Source organism: Protobothrops mucrosquamatus, unplaced genomic scaffold (assembly GCF_001527695.2).
Source record: "Protobothrops mucrosquamatus isolate PMUCROS unplaced genomic scaffold, P.Mucros_1.0 scaffold390, whole genome shotgun sequence".
NCBI lineage: Eukaryota > Metazoa > Chordata > Lepidosauria > Squamata > Viperidae > Protobothrops > Protobothrops mucrosquamatus.
Genome location: NW_015386722.1, coordinates 90,783 through 112,719, shown reverse-complemented (window position 1 = coordinate 112,719; position 21,937 = coordinate 90,783). Strand labels below are relative to the sequence as shown.

The 21,937-nt window shown below is 42.8% G+C and overlaps 1 protein-coding gene across 1 annotated transcript in view; it reads left to right on the top strand.

Annotated features, from left to right (window-relative positions):
- Positions 1 to 19,875, top strand: part of PHACTR4 (phosphatase and actin regulator 4) — a 39,085-nt gene extending 19,210 nt beyond the window's left edge. The window contains exons 5-13 of the mRNA XM_015815966.1: positions 696 to 1,040; positions 7,692 to 8,271; positions 10,744 to 10,976; positions 12,949 to 13,105; positions 14,705 to 14,760; positions 15,560 to 15,621; positions 16,629 to 16,766; positions 18,654 to 18,730; positions 19,849 to 19,875. Coding sequence (XP_015671452.1) covers positions 696 to 1,040; positions 7,692 to 8,271; positions 10,744 to 10,976; positions 12,949 to 13,105; positions 14,705 to 14,760; positions 15,560 to 15,621; positions 16,629 to 16,766; positions 18,654 to 18,730; positions 19,849 to 19,864 — 1,664 coding nt within the window. The 3' untranslated portion in view covers positions 19,865 to 19,875. The remainder of the gene's footprint in view (positions 1 to 695; positions 1,041 to 7,691; positions 8,272 to 10,743; positions 10,977 to 12,948; positions 13,106 to 14,704; positions 14,761 to 15,559; positions 15,622 to 16,628; positions 16,767 to 18,653; positions 18,731 to 19,848) is intronic.
- The last annotated feature ends 2,062 nt before the right edge of the window (positions 19,876 to 21,937 follow it).

The following is a 21,937-nucleotide window of genomic DNA, read 5'->3' as shown; positions in this document are numbered from 1 at the left end:
GGGGAGGGGGAGCGAGCGGCGAGCCGCCGTGGCTTGCCTGGCGGCGGCGGCAGCAGCAGCATCTGCTTCAAGACGCTGACTCGAGTATAAGCCGAGGGGGGCATTTTTCAGCCCCAAAAATGGGCTGAAAAACTCGGCTTATACTCGAGTATATACGGTACTTGTCCAATGCAAGAAACCAGGAACCAGGATAGAGTTCAAAAGTACTACAGTTTCATGCTACCTATACACAAGAATCTGATCTACTAACAGGCAAAGCAAATTGGCACTAAATAAAGAGTCTACAGAATTCACGGGAGACTGGACTTATTTTCCTTATGGGAGTGTAGTGACTCCAAACTGATGACACATTTGACCCCGCCCTCGGGCTCAGCCTGGTCATCTCCAACAACACTATTACACATAAACAGTGGATGTGTTGACTTGGGATGTCCCAAGGGCGTGATGTAATGTGGAAGAGAAGGTTGGCGTGATCCATATCTGGAATATTTGGAATAGCTCTCATAGAACCAGACTTTGGGCTAAAATAGAGAATTTGCTTCCTGATTGGTGTCTTATGTATCTAATACAGGCATTATACCAAGATAGTATAGATGCAGCAGAAAAGGTTCATTTACAGACAATATTACAGTGATTAAGGGGTGATTCTGTCCAGCTCAGGCAGTTAACCCTTTTTAAAAAATATTTCTTCACAGGACCTTTCAGCAATCACCCGAATTTGGAAACGGAGACCCATCCTGAGCCCCCTGCTCCCAAGCAGCCACTGCTTCCTCCAAAACGACCGTTGTCATCCTCTTCGCAGGAGACGAGTGATCTGCAAACAAGGGAATTTGGCTTTGGCAACAGCAGTGCAAGGACTGTGTCTTCTTCCACAACTGCAGCTGCCCCCCGGACTGCTCCTACCCCTGCCCCCCGGACTCTGCCCTCTGCTCCCACAAGTGGCCATGCTTTGGCCACTAATACTAGCAATGCCACCCCGACAAAGCAGCCCCCTGTGCCACCACCCAAGCCTGTTAATAGGAATAGCAACCCCTTAATAGGTAAGTGGCTGTTTTTTTCATCCCAACCTTCCCCCCCCCCCCCCCCCCCCCCCCCCATTCAATTGTGTCCTTCTCCGTGGCAAGTCCAAGGACACACTCCTTGGCAGTTTTCTTGGCAAGATTTTTCCAAAGTGGTTTGCCATTACTTCTCTCCTAGGGCTGAGAGAAAAGGATTGGCCCAAGATTATCAAATTGGATTTGTGCCTAAGATTGGACTAGAATTCACAGCCTCCTGGTTTCTAACCCGATGCCTTAAACATTACATCAAACTATCTCTAACACCCTAAGTAAGACCATCTTTAATTTTGATTTGCTGACATTTGATCTCTTTTATTCCCCCAAGACACACACACTTTTTTTTCCAGTGGTGTTGTTTTTAACATGGCTGTTGGTTCATTAGGTTGTCCCTTCTCTTCCAGCTCAGTAAAAAAGCTACATCATGTTTGAATACAAATATCAATTCACTTTTCTTTTACAATGTTTATATCAGTTTAAAATCTTATCGCACAATAGATTGTATCGCACAATAGATTGTATTACAGATGGACCTAGAGAAGTGGAAAGGCATCCTTAATGTTCCTTGTAGACATGTGCAACATTTTCCAGGGTATTTTGCTCTGATTGGTGCCCAAGTATAGGTCTCTCCTTCAAGGTATAGATTGCAACTGTTTTTTTAGATATGTCTCTCAGGAGTCAGGTAGCACTTTTTTGACTAACAAATTTTAATAAAAGGTATAGGATTTATCAGATGCAGAGAGTTGGCTAGACTAATGTAGAATTTAAATGGGAAGGAGGTCGGTGGGGGAAAGGAAGGGAATATAGGTTGATTAATTGGACAAACAGACCAAAACTTTATTTCAGTCTTTGACCAGTTATGCATATGCAAGTGCTGGATACATTTAAAACAGATTAACATACCTTATCAATTAACAATTGTAATGCATTTAAAAAAAACACTGTGTTTGTTGAGACCTTCTGAAGTAGCCTCAAACCTGTTGAAATTTGTGAGGTCAACTATTTCTCACATGATGGTGCTATTAAAATCCCACTTTTCCAAAGCAGCCACTTTGAGGCCTTCAATGATTGTTCTGGAAGGTTGAAATGCTCTGATATTTCCTTGTCCTTGAGTCCATGATGTCTAATCTGATGTCTAACTTTAAGATGTGTGGACTTCAACTCCTAGAATTCCCAGTCAGTTGGTTGGGGAATTCAGGAAATAAACTTCACACATCTTAAAGTTGCTGAGATGGAGAAACACTGCCTTAATCTCTCCATTTGGTTCTTTACGTATGCCAGTCTTTCTGTTCATTCTTTTACAACCTAGAGTTACAGCAAGAAACAAAAAGCCCAAATAGTCATCATATCACCTTTTTTTTCAAGATTAAAAATTGCTCCCAAGTTTAAAAATAGAGAAAGCCAAATCACCTCAAGAAAGTCACTATGACGTGAAGGGCAAATCACACATTTTTTTGTTCCAATGTCAACCTTTCCTTCAGGAGCTGAAATTAAAAATGTCTTCTGTGGAGAGAAATGAATAAGATAATAAGATAAGTAACAATGCAGCTTTTCAACGAAAGTTCTACCTTTTGAATAGAGTGCATAGGATAATGATAGTGATATCATAGTGATAATGATAGCAATAGAATTGGAAGGGACCTTGGAGGTCTTCAAGTCCAACCCCCTGCTTGGCCAGGAAACCCTGCCTATACCATTTCAGACAAATGGTTGCCCAGTCTCTTCTTAAAAACTTCCAGTGTTGGAGCATTCACAACTTTTGAAGGCAAGTTGTTCCACTCATTGATTGATCTAACTGTCAGGAAATTTCTCCTTTTTAGTTCTAGGTTGCTTCTCTCTTTGGTTAGTTTCCATCCGTTGTTTCTTGTCCTGCCTTCAGGTGCTTTGGAGCATAGCTTGACTCCCTCTTCTTTGTGGCAGCCCCTCAAATATTGGAACACTGCTATCATGTCACCCCTAGTCCTTCTTTTCACTAGATTAGACATACCCAATTCCAGCAACCGTTCTTTATATGTTTTAGCCTCCAGTCTCCTAACCATCTTTGTTGCTCTTCTCTGTACTCTTTCTAGGGTCTCAACATCTTTTTTACATCGTGGTGACCAAAACTGGATGCAGTATTCCAAGTGTGGCCTTACCAAGGCATTGTAGAGTGGTATTAATACTTCACATGATCTTGATTCTATCCCTCTGTTAATGCAGCCTAGCACTGTGTTGGCTTTTTTGGCAGGTACAGCACACCGCTGGCTTATATTTAAGTGATTGTCCACTAGGACTCCAAGATCCCTCTCACAGTTACAACTATTGAGCCAGATGCCACCTATACTATACCTGTGCGTTTAGTTTTTTTTGCCTAAATGTAGAACCTTACTTATTATGTTGATCACTTCCTCAGCGCCTGCATATACTAGGGATTAAAATGGGATTAAATTTATGCTAAGTAATTTGTTTACTAAGTGTTTTTGGAACCTGGTCTTCCCTACCTTAGGTGGAGCCTGGGGAGAGTCAGATTGCAGAATGCTGTAGACAAGGACAGGGAGGAAAGCGCTACAATATTGTGATATTACAATGCTGAAATCTGGTGGAATTTTGATAGCGTGATCTTTGGGCCTTTTTTTAGTTGTTTTACAAAACCTGCAGACCTCCCAATGTTTGCTGCCATGCTCTCCCAACTGTGGTTTCCAGCTATTATATAGGTAGAAGAAGAAACCAGAGTGATTGGCCATCCAGACGTGGTCTTCTGTGATTTCCATTTCTAAATTTGTAAAAAGGAAAGAAAGGAACAAAGAAAAATCATGCTTTTTTGGGGGGGGGGGTTCATACATAGTTGACGTCCAGGGGTCTTCAAACTTGGCCCTTTTATGACTTGTGGACTTCAACTCCCAGAATTCGTCAGCCAGCGTGCCCGGCTGAGGAATTCTGGGAGTTGAAGTCCACAAGTCATAAAAGGGTCACGATTGAAGAGCCCTGACCTACTTCTTTCCAGGGATGACCTCATGTCAGTTAATGCCCCTTTGGAAAGTTCAAAATCCTGCACCCCCAGCCCTTGAACATTCCCGTTCCTGCTCTAAGAATTGTGTAAAAGATTGGCCATCAAAGGCATTTGGATGAAAACTGAAAAGTTGACCTGTTTCAGAATCAGTCGGATTTGTAACAAGCCATGATGGTATCCAAATGTCTACAGTACATCATGATGCAACTTCACACTCATGATGTCTGACAGGGATATGTAAGCTGCATCTTTTGTCTCATGATGCACATGTTGTATCCTGCCCCTTGTTGCCTCCCCAAAGAGGTTCATGATCAAAATACTGTACAGGTAGTCTGGACTTACAAACATTTGTTTAGTGACCGTTTGAAGTTACAAAGGCATTGTAAAAAGTGACTTACAACCTTTTTTCACACTTATGACCATTGCAGCATCCCCATAGTCATGTGGCAGCTGGCAGGTATTTATGACAGTTGTTGTGTCCTGGGGATATGTGATTACCATTTGTAACCTTCCCAGCTGGCTTCTGACAAGCAAAGTCATTGGGAGAAGCCAGATTTGCTTAAGTGTCCAAGTGATTCACTTAGCAATTCCAGTAATTCATGTAACAACTATGGCAAGAAAGATAGTAAAATAAGCTGAAACTCAGTTGTTCTGTCTTGCTTAGCAATGAAAATTTTGGGTTCAGTTGTAGTCCTAAGTTGAGGACTACCCGTATGGACACTTGTGAAAAGCATTTCCCTGCGATATAATATGCTACAGTTTTTCAGCTAGTTGTGTCTATCAAATAGTCTAATAGTCCCCAAACCCCAATCTGTGGACCGGCAGCTGTCCACGGCATGCCAGAAACCAGGCCATGGAAATAAGTGAAGCCCCATCCACAAAATGCAGGCAGCACACAAAACCATGCCCCTCCTCCAGTACTGGAAAAGCTTCTTTCCACGGAACTGGTCCCTGGTGCCCAAAAGGTTGGGGGCCGCTGGTCTCATGCACTGATCAAAATGTGATCTGCAGAACAGTATCTCTCACTTCTGAATACAGATTTGTTCAGTTCTAGTTTGTTTATTTTCTTTTGTTAATTTTCAATATATATACTATATAAAGCCAGACCATCAGGTTGCTAGTAGATTTCATTGCATTGACGTCATGCCCAGAAATCAGCCTGGAGAACAGGCAGTCCAGTTCAAGAAAGCATTGGTTACGCAGACAGTCTCTGTTCCGTTCTTTTGCTTGCCATGTAAAAAGTCTGTTAGAGCTACCAACGAGAGTGTCTTTCATAGGCTGGCTGTTCACCTGGGCTGGTTGGAAACAGGACCCCAGTGGGGAGGGGACGAAAGTGAAACCAGCAGGTAGCTAACGTAGTTTAGGGAAGGGCCTTGCAATACCTGTGGTTTGAGGGTGTGGAGAGAGAGAAGAGTGACATGTAAGACGATCTTGCAAATCTACACCTGTTCCTGCTCACCTGCTAAGAATTCATTGTGGAAGTTGGGGTTGGAGGGTGATGTTGCAAGTCAGCTCCGGATGCACATGGGGCTTTTGTTTCTGACACATAAAGCAGGGACAGCAAAAACTTGTCCAGTTGTGTAACCTGCAGAGCTTTACTACCCTGGAAATCTTACGGGATGGAACAACGCAAATACAGAACAAGGAAAAGCTCATTGAGCAGAAAGTAGCTGAGATTATGTAGGGAAATGTTTTAGGTTCAATCTTAAGACTGTGATTTTTAAACCATAAAACAGCTTGTTTGTCTTTGGCTTAGCACAGGGGTCTTCAGACTTGGCCTTTTTATGACTTGTGGACTTCAACTCCCAGAATTCCACAGCCAGGCACGCTGGCTGAGGAATTCTGGGAGTTGAAGTCCACAAGTCATAAAAGGGCCAAGTCTGAAGACCCCTGGCTTAGCACATGGTGTAAGCCAAGTCATTACGGGTTCTAAACCAGGCTTATTGTTGGGCACAATATGGATTATTTAACAAATCAGACTCACTGTGTGAGTTGGGCAGTTATATAAAGTTGTTTAATAAATCATAGTTAACACAAACCATAATTTAAAGTTATGAGTGAAACAGTTTGCAACTGAATGCAAAGCCCATAGCTCCAACATAACTTTGTCTTCATCCTGGCCCCACAATTCATGAGTAACCTTTTGGAGGACCCTGAGATTTGAGGTTACAAACAGGTAGTCCTCAACTCACAGCCATTCGCTTAGTGACCGAAGTTACAATGGCACAAAAAAACGTGACTTACGAGCATTTTTCACCCTGACGACCATCGCAGCATCCCCAGGGCCACGTGATCAGAATTCCTATGCTTGGCAACTGTCTTGTATTTATGACGGTTGCAGAGTCCTGGCGGTCACGTGATCCCCTTTTGCAATCTTCTGACAAGCAAAGTCAATGGGGAAGCCAGATTCACTTAACCGTGTTACTCATTTAAGAACTACAATGATTCACTTAACAACTGTGGCAAGAAAGTTTGTAAAATGGGTCAAAACTCACTTTACAGTTGTCTCATTTAGCAATGGAAATTTGGGGCTCAATTGTGGGCATAAGTTGAGGATTATCTGTATGTATGTCTGAAGGGAATTACTTCACTGAGATAAATTTTGAGTTGTAACTGGACAACCTGTCCTGTCTAGCAAAACTGCTTCTTGTTATATTCAAGATTGGTTTGCAAGGCAGGTAAAGAGACACGTCTTACCAATTTCCAAAATGAATTTTCCTTTCCCAGTAAAACTCACGAGGTTTATTTATAAGAATTGCTTATTTAATCTGATATTTGTAAGACTACTAAAGCATTGGTAACAATTTGTACAAAGACGACAAAGTGAGAGAAGAAAGAAGTTGGTTCTTTTCATAAACATGCTTGGACAGGTAGTTGTTGATGATCATTGTGTGAAGCCGGAAACCTAGCCTGTGAAATATTGGGCAGAAATCCAGAGTTCAATGTGTAGGTGTAAGAACAGCCTAAAATTGTTCTTCCCCTCTTTTCAAACATGGGTTAATTTATCTTCAAATGTGTTGTTGGGGGAATTGGGCCCAAAAAGGAACAGCATTGCAAGACTGTTCCACAGCATCCGTGGCTTGTGCCAGATTGAAACTTAATACCTTTGTTGGTATATTTCAAGTGTTTGTATCTTGTCTTGGGTGGGGTGGGGGAAATAAAAGCCTCATGAGATGATTCAGTGTTTTTAATAAAACAGACTTAACTGGAAATCTTACTTTAGGGCAAAATAATGAAACATTACATCCAGTAAATGTGACACAGCTCTGGTTAAATCAGGAGTGTCCAACCTTGGCAACTTTAAGACCTGTGGACTTCAACTCCCAGAATTCCCCAGCCAGCATAGTATAGCTGGCTGGGGAATTCTGGGAGTTGAAGTCCACATGTCTTAAAATTGCCAAGGTTGGATATATCTGAGTTAAATGGTGAAGGTATGCAAAGCAATTTCGGTAGTTAGCAGCTGGTGATTTAACAACTTAACAATAGGATGTCTATCCTGTGTCTGTGAATGGTCTTCTAGGTGCTTAACATATTCGCTTCTCACACAGGTTTAAGGTTTAGAAAGGTCCTATGTTTGCAGAGCTGATCCAGCCTATGATAAGGATTTTCATTGTCACCCAATGTAATGGCTTTCTCTTCCTTTTCAGCTGAATTATCTCAGGTGATTAACAGTGGCACATCGCTGTTGAAGCCTTCACCACCTCTGCCTCCCAAGAGGGGCCTCCCGCTGAATGTACCTTCCTTGCTAGAATCCTCCGCCGTTGCTCCCAAATCCCCTACTGAGAGGATCATGCCGTCCTATCCTTCCTCGCTACCTCCACACATGATCTCAACTCTCCCTCCAGCTGCTCCTTCAACCTCCCTGCCTCCTCACATTCCATCAGAACCCCTCAACGCTCCACTGCCTAGCTCCCTCTATGGAGCAGAGCCCCCCTTTTCTGCAGAACTTCGGATGGGGAGTCAACAAGAAAGTCTATCCATGATGGATCCAGCCAGAAGAGTGGCCGAGCGGGGGTTTGGAGAACCTCAAGGGCCTCCTCGGTTGTCCCAGCTCCCGCTGCACATCCGCATCCAGCAGGCCTTGACTAGCCCTCTGCCAGCAACCCCACCTGCCGAAGGCTCACACAGGGCTCATTCTCTGCTCTTCGAGAACGAAGGCTCCAGCGAGGAGAATGGAGCAGTAGGCAGGACAAGGTCTCTACCTGTGACTATCGAGCTGCTGAAAGTGTGAGTCACACTTTGGTTTGCTAGTCAGAAGCCGGGCGTGGTCAGATTGCTCTCCTTTTTTGTGTTTCCTCTCAAGTGTAAACTTTTCTTTTTGTTAAAAATTAGTGACAAGTGCAGATTTAAACCACATCTTGGTAGTCCTCAACTTACGACCACAATTGAGCCCAAAATTTCTGTTGCTAAGTGAGAAATTTCTTAAGTGAGTTTTGCCCCATTTTACGACTTTTCTCACCACATTTGTTAGGTGTCTAGGAATGTTCTCAGTGGAGATACTGAGTATGCTTTGTGAAAAGCCGGCAGATAATAATAATAATAATAATAATAACAACAACAACAACAACAACAATAATAATAATAATAATAATAATAATAATAATAATAATACAGGGACCTTGGAGGTCATCTGGTCCAACCCCCTGCTCAGGCAGGAAACCCTTAGTTCTTAGTTTGTTAAGTGAATCTGGCTTCCCCATTGACTTTGTCTGTCAGAAGGTCGCAAAACGGGATCAATCACGTGACTCCTTGACACTGTAACTGACATAAATGTGACTCATTTGTCAAACATCCAAATGTAAATCACGTGATCATGGGGATGCTGCAGTGGTCATAAGTATGAAAAATGGTCACATTTATAACTTTGAACAGTCACTAAATGAACTGTTATAAGTCGAGGACTAGACTACCTGTCTAGGAATGTTCTCAGTGGAGATACTGAGTATGCTTTGTGAAAAGCCGGCATTAGGGTGACCTTCCCTGAGATCAATTATACTGTCTGGAAATGATTAATGGTGTAATCCAGCACATCATGAGGGCACGAGGGTGGAGAAGGATACCTAAAAGTATTTACAAGTGATTGATTTGTTGGCTGGGGTCATGCAATATACCCAATCCTAAGCTTTGGTAAATAAAAAAAAAAACCACAATTCACATAATATGCTGAAGCTAAAAAAAGAAGCCATATATGATGACTAAACAGGATGACCAATTCATATCACGTGCTAAGGCCAAGGCTGATCCCAGAATAGGCTAAACCACAAACTACCAAATTTAATTTTATCCCGGTCTTCTGCGAATTGAGAATCAAATTGCTATAAATCTAAACTGAAAGAATTAAGCTGTGTAAAGATTGGGAAATAATCATATTGACCTGTTTTGCATTTTAATTTTTGTTGGGACGGCAGACAAGCATGGTGTCTCTCGGCAGTTGATATGCTTGTGCAGTACTGTACAAGATTGGTTGCAAAATGCAACCAAGAATGAGGTGAAGGGAATGGCTATAATAGACTAGACTGGAATTTGAGAATTCCCAAACACACACATACCCCCAGAGTCATGTATCCAGATGAGGTAGAGATTGTATGTTATAAGCAAATAGAGCCAGAATAAAGTAAACAAAGTTTGTTAACCTGCCCTCAAACCAATACCTGTAATGGTTAGTGAGAGTAACCCCTGTGAGGCAGAAAGAAGAGCTACAGCCAGGACCCTCCGTAGTTCTTTGGAAAGTAAAGATAAAGAAGGGGAGAAGTACTTTCAGACTTGCAAGATTCTGTTACTGTAACCTTACAATACCTGTAGTGTTAGTACTTAGGGTTTTGGTTTCTTGTCTGGAGTACGGTACTTGAAGGGCTGATAATACCACACTTAAATTCTTTTCTCTTGGTAATTTCACTCAGAGAGTGAGGTAGGCAGTACCTAAATGAGATAGATGGTAGGTAGGTAGGTAGGTAGATAGATAGATAGATAGATAGATAGATAATAAATTGATTATAGATTAGATAAATGATAAATAGACTATAGATTAAGATAGATAGATTAGAAATAGATAGATAGATAGATAGATAGATAGATAGATAGATAGATAGATAGATAGATAGATAGATAGATAGATAGATAGATAGATGATAGACAGACAGACAGACAAATAGATAGGTATAGAACCATTTGCTTTTGAAAAATATCTCATTACGTTAAGTGAGATAATTTTTCCAGGTCAGATAGCAGACAGTGGGGACTTATCCTAATTGGGTCCTTGGCATGGGGGAATTTTTCTGTGGGGTTCCCAGTACATAGGCTGCTCCTATGCCTCCAGTATTAATAGCTGAGAAAGGATCCTTTTCTTTCAGAAGAGAATTAAAAACAAGTAAATGGGCATCTTTGGATTCTCCAAACCAAACATTTTCCAATCTATTGCACGTCCTTATTGTTGGGATGATAGCTTCTAGAATTCAGGTCAGAACGGCTAAACGAGTTCTGGAATTTATAATATCAGATCATCTTCCTTGTGGAGGGAAGTGTCCCTATAACATTTTTAATATTACACATCGGTCATCTCTTGTGATATACAGTATTAGGCTACTGTGCAGGCCATCCACTGGTCCTTTTGCTAGGGTAGTTCTAGAACTATTGATTAATGCCTCATAACAATAGTAGTTATTATATAATGGGAATAATTGTGTGTCCTTTACTTGATAGTCCAGACGATGAAGAAGAAGAGGAGGAGGAGGAGGAAGATGGCTCAGGAGATGCATGTCCTTCCAATCACCATGTTTACATTGGAGACGCCCCAATGGTTGCGGTTATTCCTAGGCTGATCCTGCAGACAGTGCAGGATGAAGACGAGGGACCAAGTGATTCGGATTCAGAGGGACCCATTTTGTACAGGGAGGAAGAGGAGGAGGAGGAAGATGAAGACGAAAGCCACAACAGTAAGAGTCTCCTCTTCCCTGCCTTTAAGATCACATTTACTCTACTTATGTCAGAACTATGGACTGGCTAGGAAAAGCAACAAAAAGTATGATTGTAATTGAACATTTTTTTGCCCCAAATAATACATCAATCAGCCTTAATTCCCTACCATCGTGGTGGCGAACCTATGGCACGCGTGCCACTGCTGGGCCGAGATGCTCCCTCCTCCTCTCCGCGCATGCCCAGGTTTCCGCAGAGCTGCACATGCGCAGCTCTCTGCACATGTGCAGTCTGGGAATAGGCAAGAGGCTATAAAGCAGTGGTGGTGAACCTATGGCACGGGAACCAGAGGCGGCACTCAGAGCCCTCTCTGTGGGCACGCGCGCCGTCGCCCCAGTCCTGGGCCTTCAGCTGGGTTTTATAAAACCTTTTCGCTTTAAGCCTCTGCCGCCGTGTGCAAAAAAAAAAGTTTCAATCAATCAATCAATTTCTCGCGGGGAAAAAAAAATCTCGCAAAGTTGGANTCAGGGCGGTGAACAGGCGATAATAAAAACCACGATAAATATACGCAAGTTTCTGTTCTAAAATCAAATTAAATAACAGGCCTGCTCTAAAATACCCCATACAAAACCCCCACTAAAACATAATCAAACTACGCCAGGCCGGCCGCACGGAATAGATGGGCCTTCAGGGCTCGGCGAAAAAGGCGCAGGTCCGCAACTGATTGAACTTTTTAGTCCCACCCAGTCTTCCATTACCACCGCAGCCATGCCCACCCAATTGGCCACACCCAGCCAATGGGCCACATCCACCCGGCACTTGATGATGCATAAGTGGGTTTTGGGTTGCAGTTTGGGCACTCAGTCTCTTAAAGGTTCGCCATCACTGCTATAAAGGGAGCAACTTTCGGCGGAAGCAGGCACGGAAAGTGAGACAGCAGCCTTATGTGCGTCCCCATGTGTGAGTGTACCCCTGCCCTGCCAGGCAAGCGGAGCCGCGGCATCTTCGGCAGAAGAGCGCAGGTGGGCAGCGGAAGGCACGAGGAGCCCCAATCCCAGCACAGCCCCTCCTCCCCCCCTCGGAAGAGCTGCGGAGCTCAGGAGCCTCCCCCCAAACCTCCCACCCACTGGGCAAGATGCCCTCCTGCCCACTGCCCCACCTGCCAGAGCAACATTGAGTTGGACACGCCCACCACGCCCACCATTTCCACCATAGCCACGCCCACCCGGCACCTGGCGATACATAAGTGGGATTTGGGTTGCAGTTTGGGCACTTGGTCTCTAAAAGGTTCGCCCCGACTGCCCTACCACCTATCATGAATGCAGAACTGGAACAGAATCTAAAGATTTAGGCATAGTTAGATGTAGAGGTAGTCCCCGACTTACAGCCATAATTGAGCCAAAATTTTCTGTCGCTAAGGGAGACATTTGTTAAGTGAGTTTTGCCCCATTTTACAACCTTTCTTGCCACTGTTCTTAAGTCGGACATTTGTTAAGTGAGTTTTCCCCCATTTTACGACCTTTCTTGCCACGCTTTTTAAGTGAATCACTGCAATTGTGAAGTTAGTAACATGGCTGTTAAGTGAACCCGGCTTCCCCATTGACTTTGCTTGTCAGAAGGTCGCAAAAGGGGATCACATGACCCCGGGACTCTGCAACCGTCATAAATACGAGGCAGTTGACAAGCGTCTGAATTTTGATCACATGACCATGGGGCAATGGTTAGTGTGAAAGACAATCATAAGTCCCCTTTTTCAGTGCCGTTGTAACTTTGAACGGTCACTAAATGAACTGTTGTAAGTCAAGGACTCCCTGTATATTAGTTTCCTTTTTTTGTACGTGTTTCTCTTCTAGATGTACATTATTCTTTTTTTTATTTTGGTTTGTACGCTCCCAAGACTTTATGGTGTTGGGTGGTTCTCTAAATTTGATCAAGAAATGCCTCAGTTGCTTTTGATTGTCTTGTGAGCATTTGCTGTCTTGTTTTCCCTAGCGGCCCTGGCCAATAAAGTCAAGAGGAAAGACACCTTGGCTATGAAACTGGGAAACCTGGCTTCCCGGCAGGAATTGCCAAGAGAGAGCACTTTCCCTCGGAAGAGCAAGGAAGAGTGGAATGAAATCCGACAGCAGATTGGGACAACGCTAATCAGGTAGGAAGGGCTAAAGTCAGTAAAAGCAAGCATTTGGCTTACTTGCAACACGTTGTTTGGGCTCCTTTGTCCTCAAGGATCATGGGGGTACCCATATTTGCAGCTCAGGATTGAACCGGGGGGCTCTCCGAGCTTGGTGATTTGCTTGCAGAGATTTCATTACTCAACTGGTTAGTGCTGATGATGTTACCTAGTATGGTAATGAAACGTTTGCAAGAAAACCACCAGCCTCAGAGAGCACCAAGGACCCCACGATCATGGCTATGTTTGCCATTATGTTGTATATAGTATGTTTAGGTGTGTGTCATGTATGTGTTTCACTTTGAGAGCGGGCAACTAAATTTCATTTTTGATGTGTGCCATTGTGCCCACAGTAAAAAAAATGACAATAAAGGTTATCTTATCTTATCATCCAGACCATATTCCCCAGTTTTAAAGGTATGCAGCCCTGTTACCTGTTTAGGTCCTGGCAGTCTTATGAACAGGGCTTTGGTCTACCTGGGTTACTAAGGACATTTATAACAACAACAACAACAACAACATAAAAAGTTGGAAGGGACCTTGGAGGTCTTCTAGTCCAACCCCCTGCTCAGGCAGGAATCCCTATACCATTTCGGACAAATGGCTGTCCAGTCTCTTCTTAAAAACCTCCAGTGTTGGAGCATCCACCGCTTCTGGAGGCAGGTGGTTCCACTGTTCCGTTTATCTTTAAAGAGTATTATCCATAGGCACCACAATTTCTGCAGAGCCATAAAATTCCCATGGTTGACTTCAGGGGAAGAGTAGTTCTTTTTTTTAAATAAGATACACGTGCAATCAGAAGTGGGAAATGGTATCTTAATCTGGACCATGGATTGTAACAAAGTGATTTAGGGAAATCCTGATGTCAATATGCTGTTTAATGTTCTGACATTTTTATATATATAACTCCAATTCTTAACTTGAAGAGTTTGTACTCCGCCAGCTGTGGCTGAGTGACCTTGAGGCTCCAGGGCTTTTTTCCAACAGTTCAGGCACAACTAGAGTTGTGGCCGTTTACAGTGTTTTGTGTCATTACAGGGGAAAGCTTTTCTTCAGGAAGATAGGATTGTGCAACATTTTGGCTTCAAGAGCAAAAACACAGTTTTGGAACAGGAGGTGGGCTCATGTAGCACCTGTCTGGCAGCTCTTACAGCAGCCACACCTTTCCCAGTCATTCTGCAGCTGGGCCCCACAGTCCCCATATAATCCTATAGAGAAGGCTTCCCCCACATTGATTTTGCTTGTTGGAAGCCAGCTGAATTCGAAGAATTGCAAACCAGTGCAAGGTTTATGCCCCTACCAGGAGTAGGCAACCTTGGCTCTTTTATGATTTGTGGACTTCTATACCCAGAATTCCTGAATCAGCCATGTTGACTCAGGAATTCTGGGAGTTGAAGTCCACAAGTCATAAAAGAGCCAAGGTTGCCTACCCCCGCCCTACACTTTCCAGAGCATCTTTTTTGCCTTCAAAGCCAAAATACTTCTTTAAAAATATGACATTGTTATTATGACTACTGCGAAGCCTTTGTGTACTTGCCTTTGCCTAAAACAATGTTTTTCTTTTAAAAAAATAAAAAGGCGATTAAGCCAGAGACCAACGGCAGAAGAATTGGAGCAAAGGAATATACTTCAGCGTAAGTAACGGCAACTCAAGACTTCCCTTATGCTTGTCTACCAGATAGTTGATACTGTTGTTGTACAGATACTCCTCAACTTACTGTATGATCACATTTGGGATGGGAATTTCCATTGCTAAGCAAAGCAGTTGTTAATTGAATCATGCCTGATTTTATGATGTTTTTTGCCATGGTTGTTAAGCAGATCATTGCAGTTGTTAAGTGAAGCACAGGTTGTTAAGCGACCTGACTTTGCTTGTTGGAAAGCAGCTGGGAAGGTCAGAAATAGTGATCGCTTGACCCTGGGACACGGCAACCCTCATAAGTGCATCCAGGTTGCTAAAGCAGCTGAATTTTGATCATGTGACCATGGGGTTGCTGCAGTGGTCATAAGAGTGAGGACTGGTTATAAATTACTTTTTTCAATGTTGTGATAATTTTGAACCACTGCTAAACAAATGGTAGTAAATGGAGGACAACCTGTACACAGTATAGAAACTGATGGGGAACTTATGATGCATGTCTCATTTTGATAAAGACATCCAGTACCTGCTGAATCCCAAGGCCATTTAGATAGAAAATTTACTGTGACTTTTACTGGGAATAAATGCACGTAAATGCATGGCCCATATTTATGTATTATGAAATCTCCCCGACTTAAGTTCCTAAAGTGCACAAGACTAGTCTTAGGGAAATCATTTGCTCAACATGTGCACACATACACATCTGAGGCCTTATCTAATCATAGTCCACATGAAACTAACCTGGAAAGAGATTTCAGCATCTTTATTTATTTATTTTTCCTCCTCTTTGGCAGCAAAAAATGAGGCTGATCGGCAGGCTGAGAAGAGGGAAATAAAAAGGAGGCTCACTCGAAAGGTATGAGATACTCCAGATGTTCTCCCGTTTACAGAGCAACCTGTAGGTGGTGACCCTACAGAGAATGTCACCACCTACAGAGGTGTTGCAGGATTTATTCAGTATTTATCCTGAGATGTTCATTCAGAGTACAGTGCTAAGAGCTTTAGACTCTGGCCTGCTGTGGGTCAGGAGGCTATTGCCAAGCCTGTGCTCTAGAAGATGAAAAGAATAGGAAAAATCTGGTCTGACTCCGTTCAGAGATGCATTATACATGGCTGGTTAGAGAATTCTGGGAGTTGAAGTCCATACTTCAAGTTGCCAAGGCTGAGAAACACTGCCTTAACCCAACGCCTGCTTTGAATTTTTTGCAATGATGGGTATACAGTCAGTGTGAGCCCCAAATGGGTATATAAACTGCATTCCCCAAAGTTTCTCTATGTCTTTCCCTTTCTGGCTTTAACCACTTCAAGTATTAGACTTTCAGAACCCTGAAATGAGATTTTGCTCAATATATCTCAGCTTTCCTCAAACTGGTGCCCTCCAGAAAGAAGCATTAGGACTTCAGCTTTTCAAAAATCCCAACCATTTGGTAGTCCCAATAAATCTGAAGGCTGCTGGTTTGAGGAAATGAGACATGCAAAGGCTTATTTTGAAAATTTATCCCTGGAGATTTTAAAGGCCAGAAGGAAATGGAAGTAAGTGACACACTTGCCTTATTATTGTAACACTGCTATTTGCAGTGTTAGCTAGTCACCGCCGTGTGAGAATGATGGGTTTGGCATACTCATGACTTTCAAGTTAAGCCTTTGCAACCTAGTCTTGCAAAACTGTTATTATAAGACTTTGCAAAGGACAATTGCACCCAAGCATTTCTGCCTTCCTGTGTTGTTGCCCCTGTGCAATGTCCAGGAAGTGTGACATTACACAGATATCAAGGCATTGTTACACTCACTTCCACTTGTGTAGGAGAGTATTGAGTGATGACTTTAGTACGTAGATTTTCTCTCTCTCTCTCTGCCTTTTAGCTTAGCCAAAGGCCTACTGTGGCTGAACTACAGGCCAGAAAGATCCTGAGATTTCATGAATACGTGGAGGTAACCGATGCCCATGACTATGACAGGAGAGCAGACAAGCCGTGGACAAAACTCACTCCTGCTGACAAGGTAAAAGGACAAAGTAAACGTTAAAATTACAAAGTTAAAAACTCTCTGCTTAGCCTCCCTCTAGTCCTGCTTTTGCCATGTTCACATAATTAAGCCTCCACCTGGCCAGCTTGGTTATTAAATAATTAATTGTTAAAACCTAGAGACTGCCCAACTCCAAACAACACAGGGCAGTTTAAAGTTCAAAAAAAATAAGAAGCACACATACACAAAATGACTATAATAACAAACCTCCAGAAAGAGGCTCACTGCCCACGCTACTCCCAGGCCTGGGAGAAGACCTCAGTCTTCAAAGATGCTTGGAATGTCATCATGGGGAGCCATATAGATTTTTGGGAGGGTAGTGTTCCAGAGGGCAAGTGCTGAAATAAGGAAGAGGTGCTTCCTGGGTCCTGTTAGGTGCCATGGCTTAATCGAAGGAACCCAGAGCACACCTGCTCTACCTGATATCACTGCAGGGCTGAAACTTTCAGAAATAGGTGGCCCATTAAACCGCCAGGCCTTTATAGGCGATAACCAGCACCTTGAATGCAGAAGCATTTTAATTAATACATGTTCTAGGTTTATACAATTCATTGAACCTTTTCCCTTCCTCCTATCCTCATTCTTATCCTCATCCTCATCCCCCATCCCCATCATCCTGCCCTGTCCTGCCCTCCTTTCTCTTCCCTATTTGTTTCTTTATACTTTCCCCCATATTAATTTATTTCCCTTACTTTTCCCTTTTAAAATTGGTATTGTTTTTTTTCTTTTAAAAATGTATTTAATAAAAATTATATACCCCCTCCCATTCATTGATTTTCCAAAACAAGCTGGCTTTAATTAACTCTCAGAGCCAACCCCCAAATAGGTTTGATATTCATTTAACCTAGCTTGCTGTATTACAGCTACTAGGTGTATAAGCGATCTAGTTATGCTCTTTTGTGAGCACAGGGCTGAACATTGCTCCACTTCCACTTTTGTCCTCAGCTGCCTTTTTTTATTCCCAGGACTGTTTTCAAGACCGGAGCTATTTTTAACAGCCTTTGATGCAATCCTGTCATCCTTTACTCTAATGAAGCCCAAGCATGCATCAGAGAAAATATATATATATATATATATATCTTTTCTGTCACCTTTTCTTGTTGTTGTTGTCTTGCAGTTTTCCCCCCTCCATCAGTTTTAGAATATCAACTTTATAAACTACTATAAAGCATCATCTACACTGGGATGGAGAATCTGAGTCTTCCCAAACATTTATAAATTTATAACTACTCACAACACCAGTGAGCGTAGCCAGTGACAAAGGGTTGGAACTTGGTGTTCAGATAGCAGTATTTGGAGGACCCAAAGCTCTTTATTGTTAACGTATATCTTGTGTTGCTACGTTAATATTAATAGCAGGGCTAAATAAAGATTTTTATCCTCTTGCTCACCACTGCTGAGTATCAAGATCCCTTCTCCCCACCGTTTCCTTTCTTGCTGCATCGCATGACCTTCCCAACCAGCTATCCTCCCACTCCTGCAGACTGATACTTCCTGAGCTAGACCCCAAATGGGGAACTGACTGCTAGGGTGACCATAAAAAACGGTGCGTGGGAGGGTGTCTGTGTGTGTGTACACGTAGACACATTCATGTACAGGCAGTCCTCAACGTAAGGCCACAGTTGATCCTCAAATTTCTGTTGCTTAAGGGAGACAGTTGTTAAGTGAGTTTTGCCCCATCTTATGACCTTTCTTGCCACCGTTGTTAAGCGAATCGTTGCAGTTGTTAAGTTAGTCACAAGGGCGTTAAGTGAATCTGGCTTCCCCATGGACTTTTCTGATCGTCTCGGTGGACTGTTTGGATAGTGTCCAGACGACCATGAAACTGGGAACTGATGGGATTTCTCTGCCCCTTTTATATAGGCTGCCATCCGGAAGGAGCTGAACGAATTCAAGAGCTCGGAGATGGAAGTGCATGAAGAGAGCAAGCAGTTCACTCGGTATGCTAAGAGGCGGTTGCTCAGGTGGACTCTCTCCCCATAGCAGGAGGGTCAGGTTCATGCCACACCATGGGCAGAACTTAGCTTCTGACCTACTAAATCTCCCTTATATTTAGAATAGGTTGTACTTCAGGCTGAGCCATGGTCATGCGGCATAGCTGTAATCAGCACAACCTAGTTTTTGCAGATTTATTTGGAAATAGGCCTGGAAGAGTATTTAAAGTTTCAGGTTTTTGGCATGTGCATTTTGCAGAGAGTTCCCATCTCCAAATCTGGACTATGTGAGAGGCTGCCTGTCCTTGGTTACATCAGCCTTTCCCATTCGATCTAGCAGAGAAGGCATTCTGTGATACCGTCAATTAGCAACCATATATCTCAGTATATATGCCTTCTCTGCAATGCCTTGTGGAACATTCTTCCTCCTGAATTTAGATTAGCTCCATCTATTTTGATGTTCTGGAAAACCCTCAAGACCTGGTTATAGTCTAGTGGTTAAAACCACCAGGCTAGAAACTAGTAATTGTGAGTTCTAGTCCTGCCTTAAGCATGGAAGCCAACTGGGTGACTTTGGGCCAATCATCAGGCGACTGTGAGTTCTAGTCCCATCTTAGACATGAAAGAGCCAGCTGGGTGACTTTGAGATAGTCCCTCTCTCTCAGCAACCTCACAGGATTATTGAACTGGGGAAAATAGGAGGAGAAGGGAGTATCACGTATGTTCACACCTTGGGTTATTTATAAAAATAATAAAGGCAGGTTAAAAACATCTAAAGAAAACCCCTCTAGAAATCCTGTAATAACACCTGGGATTGGCAGAGAAGTGCCATTCTTATCCTCCTTTTGCCTAGGGTCGATATATTTGTTTTTATAATTTTTATTTTAATCTGGATTTTATCTTTTTATATTGTCTGTTTTTCTATGTGTTGTTAAGTGATTGTTGTACCAGGGTTACGTTGTGTGTGTGTGTGTGTGTGTGTGTGTGTGTGAGAGAGAGAGAGAGAGAGAGAGAGAGAGAGAGAGAGAGAGAGAGAGAGAGAGAGAGAGAGAGAGATGGGTAGATGGATGGATGGATGGATGGATGGATAGATAATTATTTGATTCTTTATACCTGTCTTGCAGATATCATCGGCCTTGAGGATTTTTTAATTTTTTTTATTTTAAAAAAGAAAAACAGCAAGAAGCACGATCAGTCACTGGAGGAGAAGCGAACTAGCCATGTTTATCATTTCCTTTCTCAGAAGTTGAAGAGGAATCTTGAGGCTTGTTTGAGATTAGCCTCGTTCACATAACTAGAAGAAAAGTTTCTCTTCAGCAAGAAATGGGCCAGGGATGGGAACGCCCTTGTCCCAAAGTTAGCATTTCATTGAAAGGAAATTTGTCACAAGTGCCACGAGATCACACAGCGGGGCAGGTCACAATCGAAAGCATTATACCTCAGATATATGGCAATACAAACGGATGATGCCCCTTGGTTCCTTGTCTTCTGCCTAATTCTGAACAGTTTAATATCCCTGACTCAAAGGAAAGCGAGACTATCGGAGCAGACTTGAGCTGTGGAATGAGAAGCGTGCACGTACTTACATTATGCTGTACCCAGAAGAAACTTTTAACTGACACATTACTGGAGATTTGGGAAAGGTGCTTAGGGGCTTTTTTTTTTTTTTTTGAGTTACTAATTTGCAGAATCACTACTGACCAATCGTATGTTGTCTAGCAGAAGAATTGTTGAGCTCTAACATGGTATATGCTGCATCTTGGGGGGGGGAACATAATTTTTTTAAAAAATGGAGGGCAAGAAGCTCCCTTCGTCACTCAAATTTGCTATAAAGCTAAGAGACCGAATTTTCTGTGGGGAAGGGATGCACCTTTAGGCCTGTTTAACAGGAACTGCAAAGCCTGAAATGAGTTGCCTTTAAGAAGCAGATGATGTGGAATATACTGTATTTTTGAAAATCGTGGCTTCTTTTATTTTAAAAAGCAACTTCCTGAAATTAATATGGAACTTGCCCTTTCTTAGATTTGTAGCAAAACGTACTGAAACGTAATGTTCTACAAAGGGCTTAAACTCAACTTTTAAGGAAAGGAAAGGAAAGATGGCATGGCATTAATAGATTTTATGGAATGGTTCTGAATGGTATCGCCACATCTGAGATGCGTGTCCTATGACGCTGGAGTGAGGAGATGTAGGGGGGGGCGAGAAATACAAAAGTGGGAATTGGGACATGTATTAGATGTTGGTTCTGTGTTCGAGGATTGGTTTGGTGGCACATCTCTTCACACATCTGTAAAAGGTCACACGCGTAGAAGCTTATAGATGCATGTGAGCTGGAAGCTGATATTGCTGTGCTTCCTCAAGCTGGAAGAAGACCTTTTTTTTGTTTGTTTGTTTTGCTGCTACTTTTGCAACTACACACCTTTCTTGGAGGAGGACGACCCAGACAGAAGAGGAAGGATTCAGATATCTTAAAAACATTGTGCAGTCAGTTGGGTCCAGTCTTCTTGAATAAACCCCTTTTTAGTTCTGACTGCTTTCGGTGGCGATTAAGGGCAGTAGGTAGCTTAGCCTGGATCCAGGCGCTTCTTATCTTCTTTCTCTCTAAGAATTGGTCCTCCCGTGGGTGAGCCTGGGGGAATGCAAGGCACGGCAAGCTTGCCTTCACACCCCCTAACTCTCATTCCAGCCGATGCCAGTTGCCTTCCTGGCGTCCCTGTGAAGGGAGGAGAATGGGGCCTTGTCTTTGTAAGGAGCAGTTTTTCCTTACAATGTAAGGAGAAAAGATTTTGATGTGGGATTGTGGGATAAGTGCCAGTGTACTCTTGTTCTGAGCAGTTTTTTTTCATGATGTATAAAATCTCTATTAAGGAAATCATTGTGTTGTCTTCCTATCAACAAGATTGTATGAAATAAATTTTTTTTTTAGGAAAAAAACCTTCTCCTTGCCTTTTGTTCTGTTTCTTCTTCCCCACCCTAGCGCATATGGTTTTTTAATGAGTAACAACAGGGGTGCTTATTCGTAGATTTATTTGAGACTGATTGAGTATCTACCTCTGCAGGTAGATAGGAAATGGGATTATGCTGTGGTTGCACAGCAATTCCCTCGACACCTGGATGAAACTGTCTATCTAGACCCATACCAGTCGGGTTTCAGGCCGGGGCACAGCACGGAAACGGCATTGGTCGCGTTGGTCAATGATCTCTGGAGGGCCC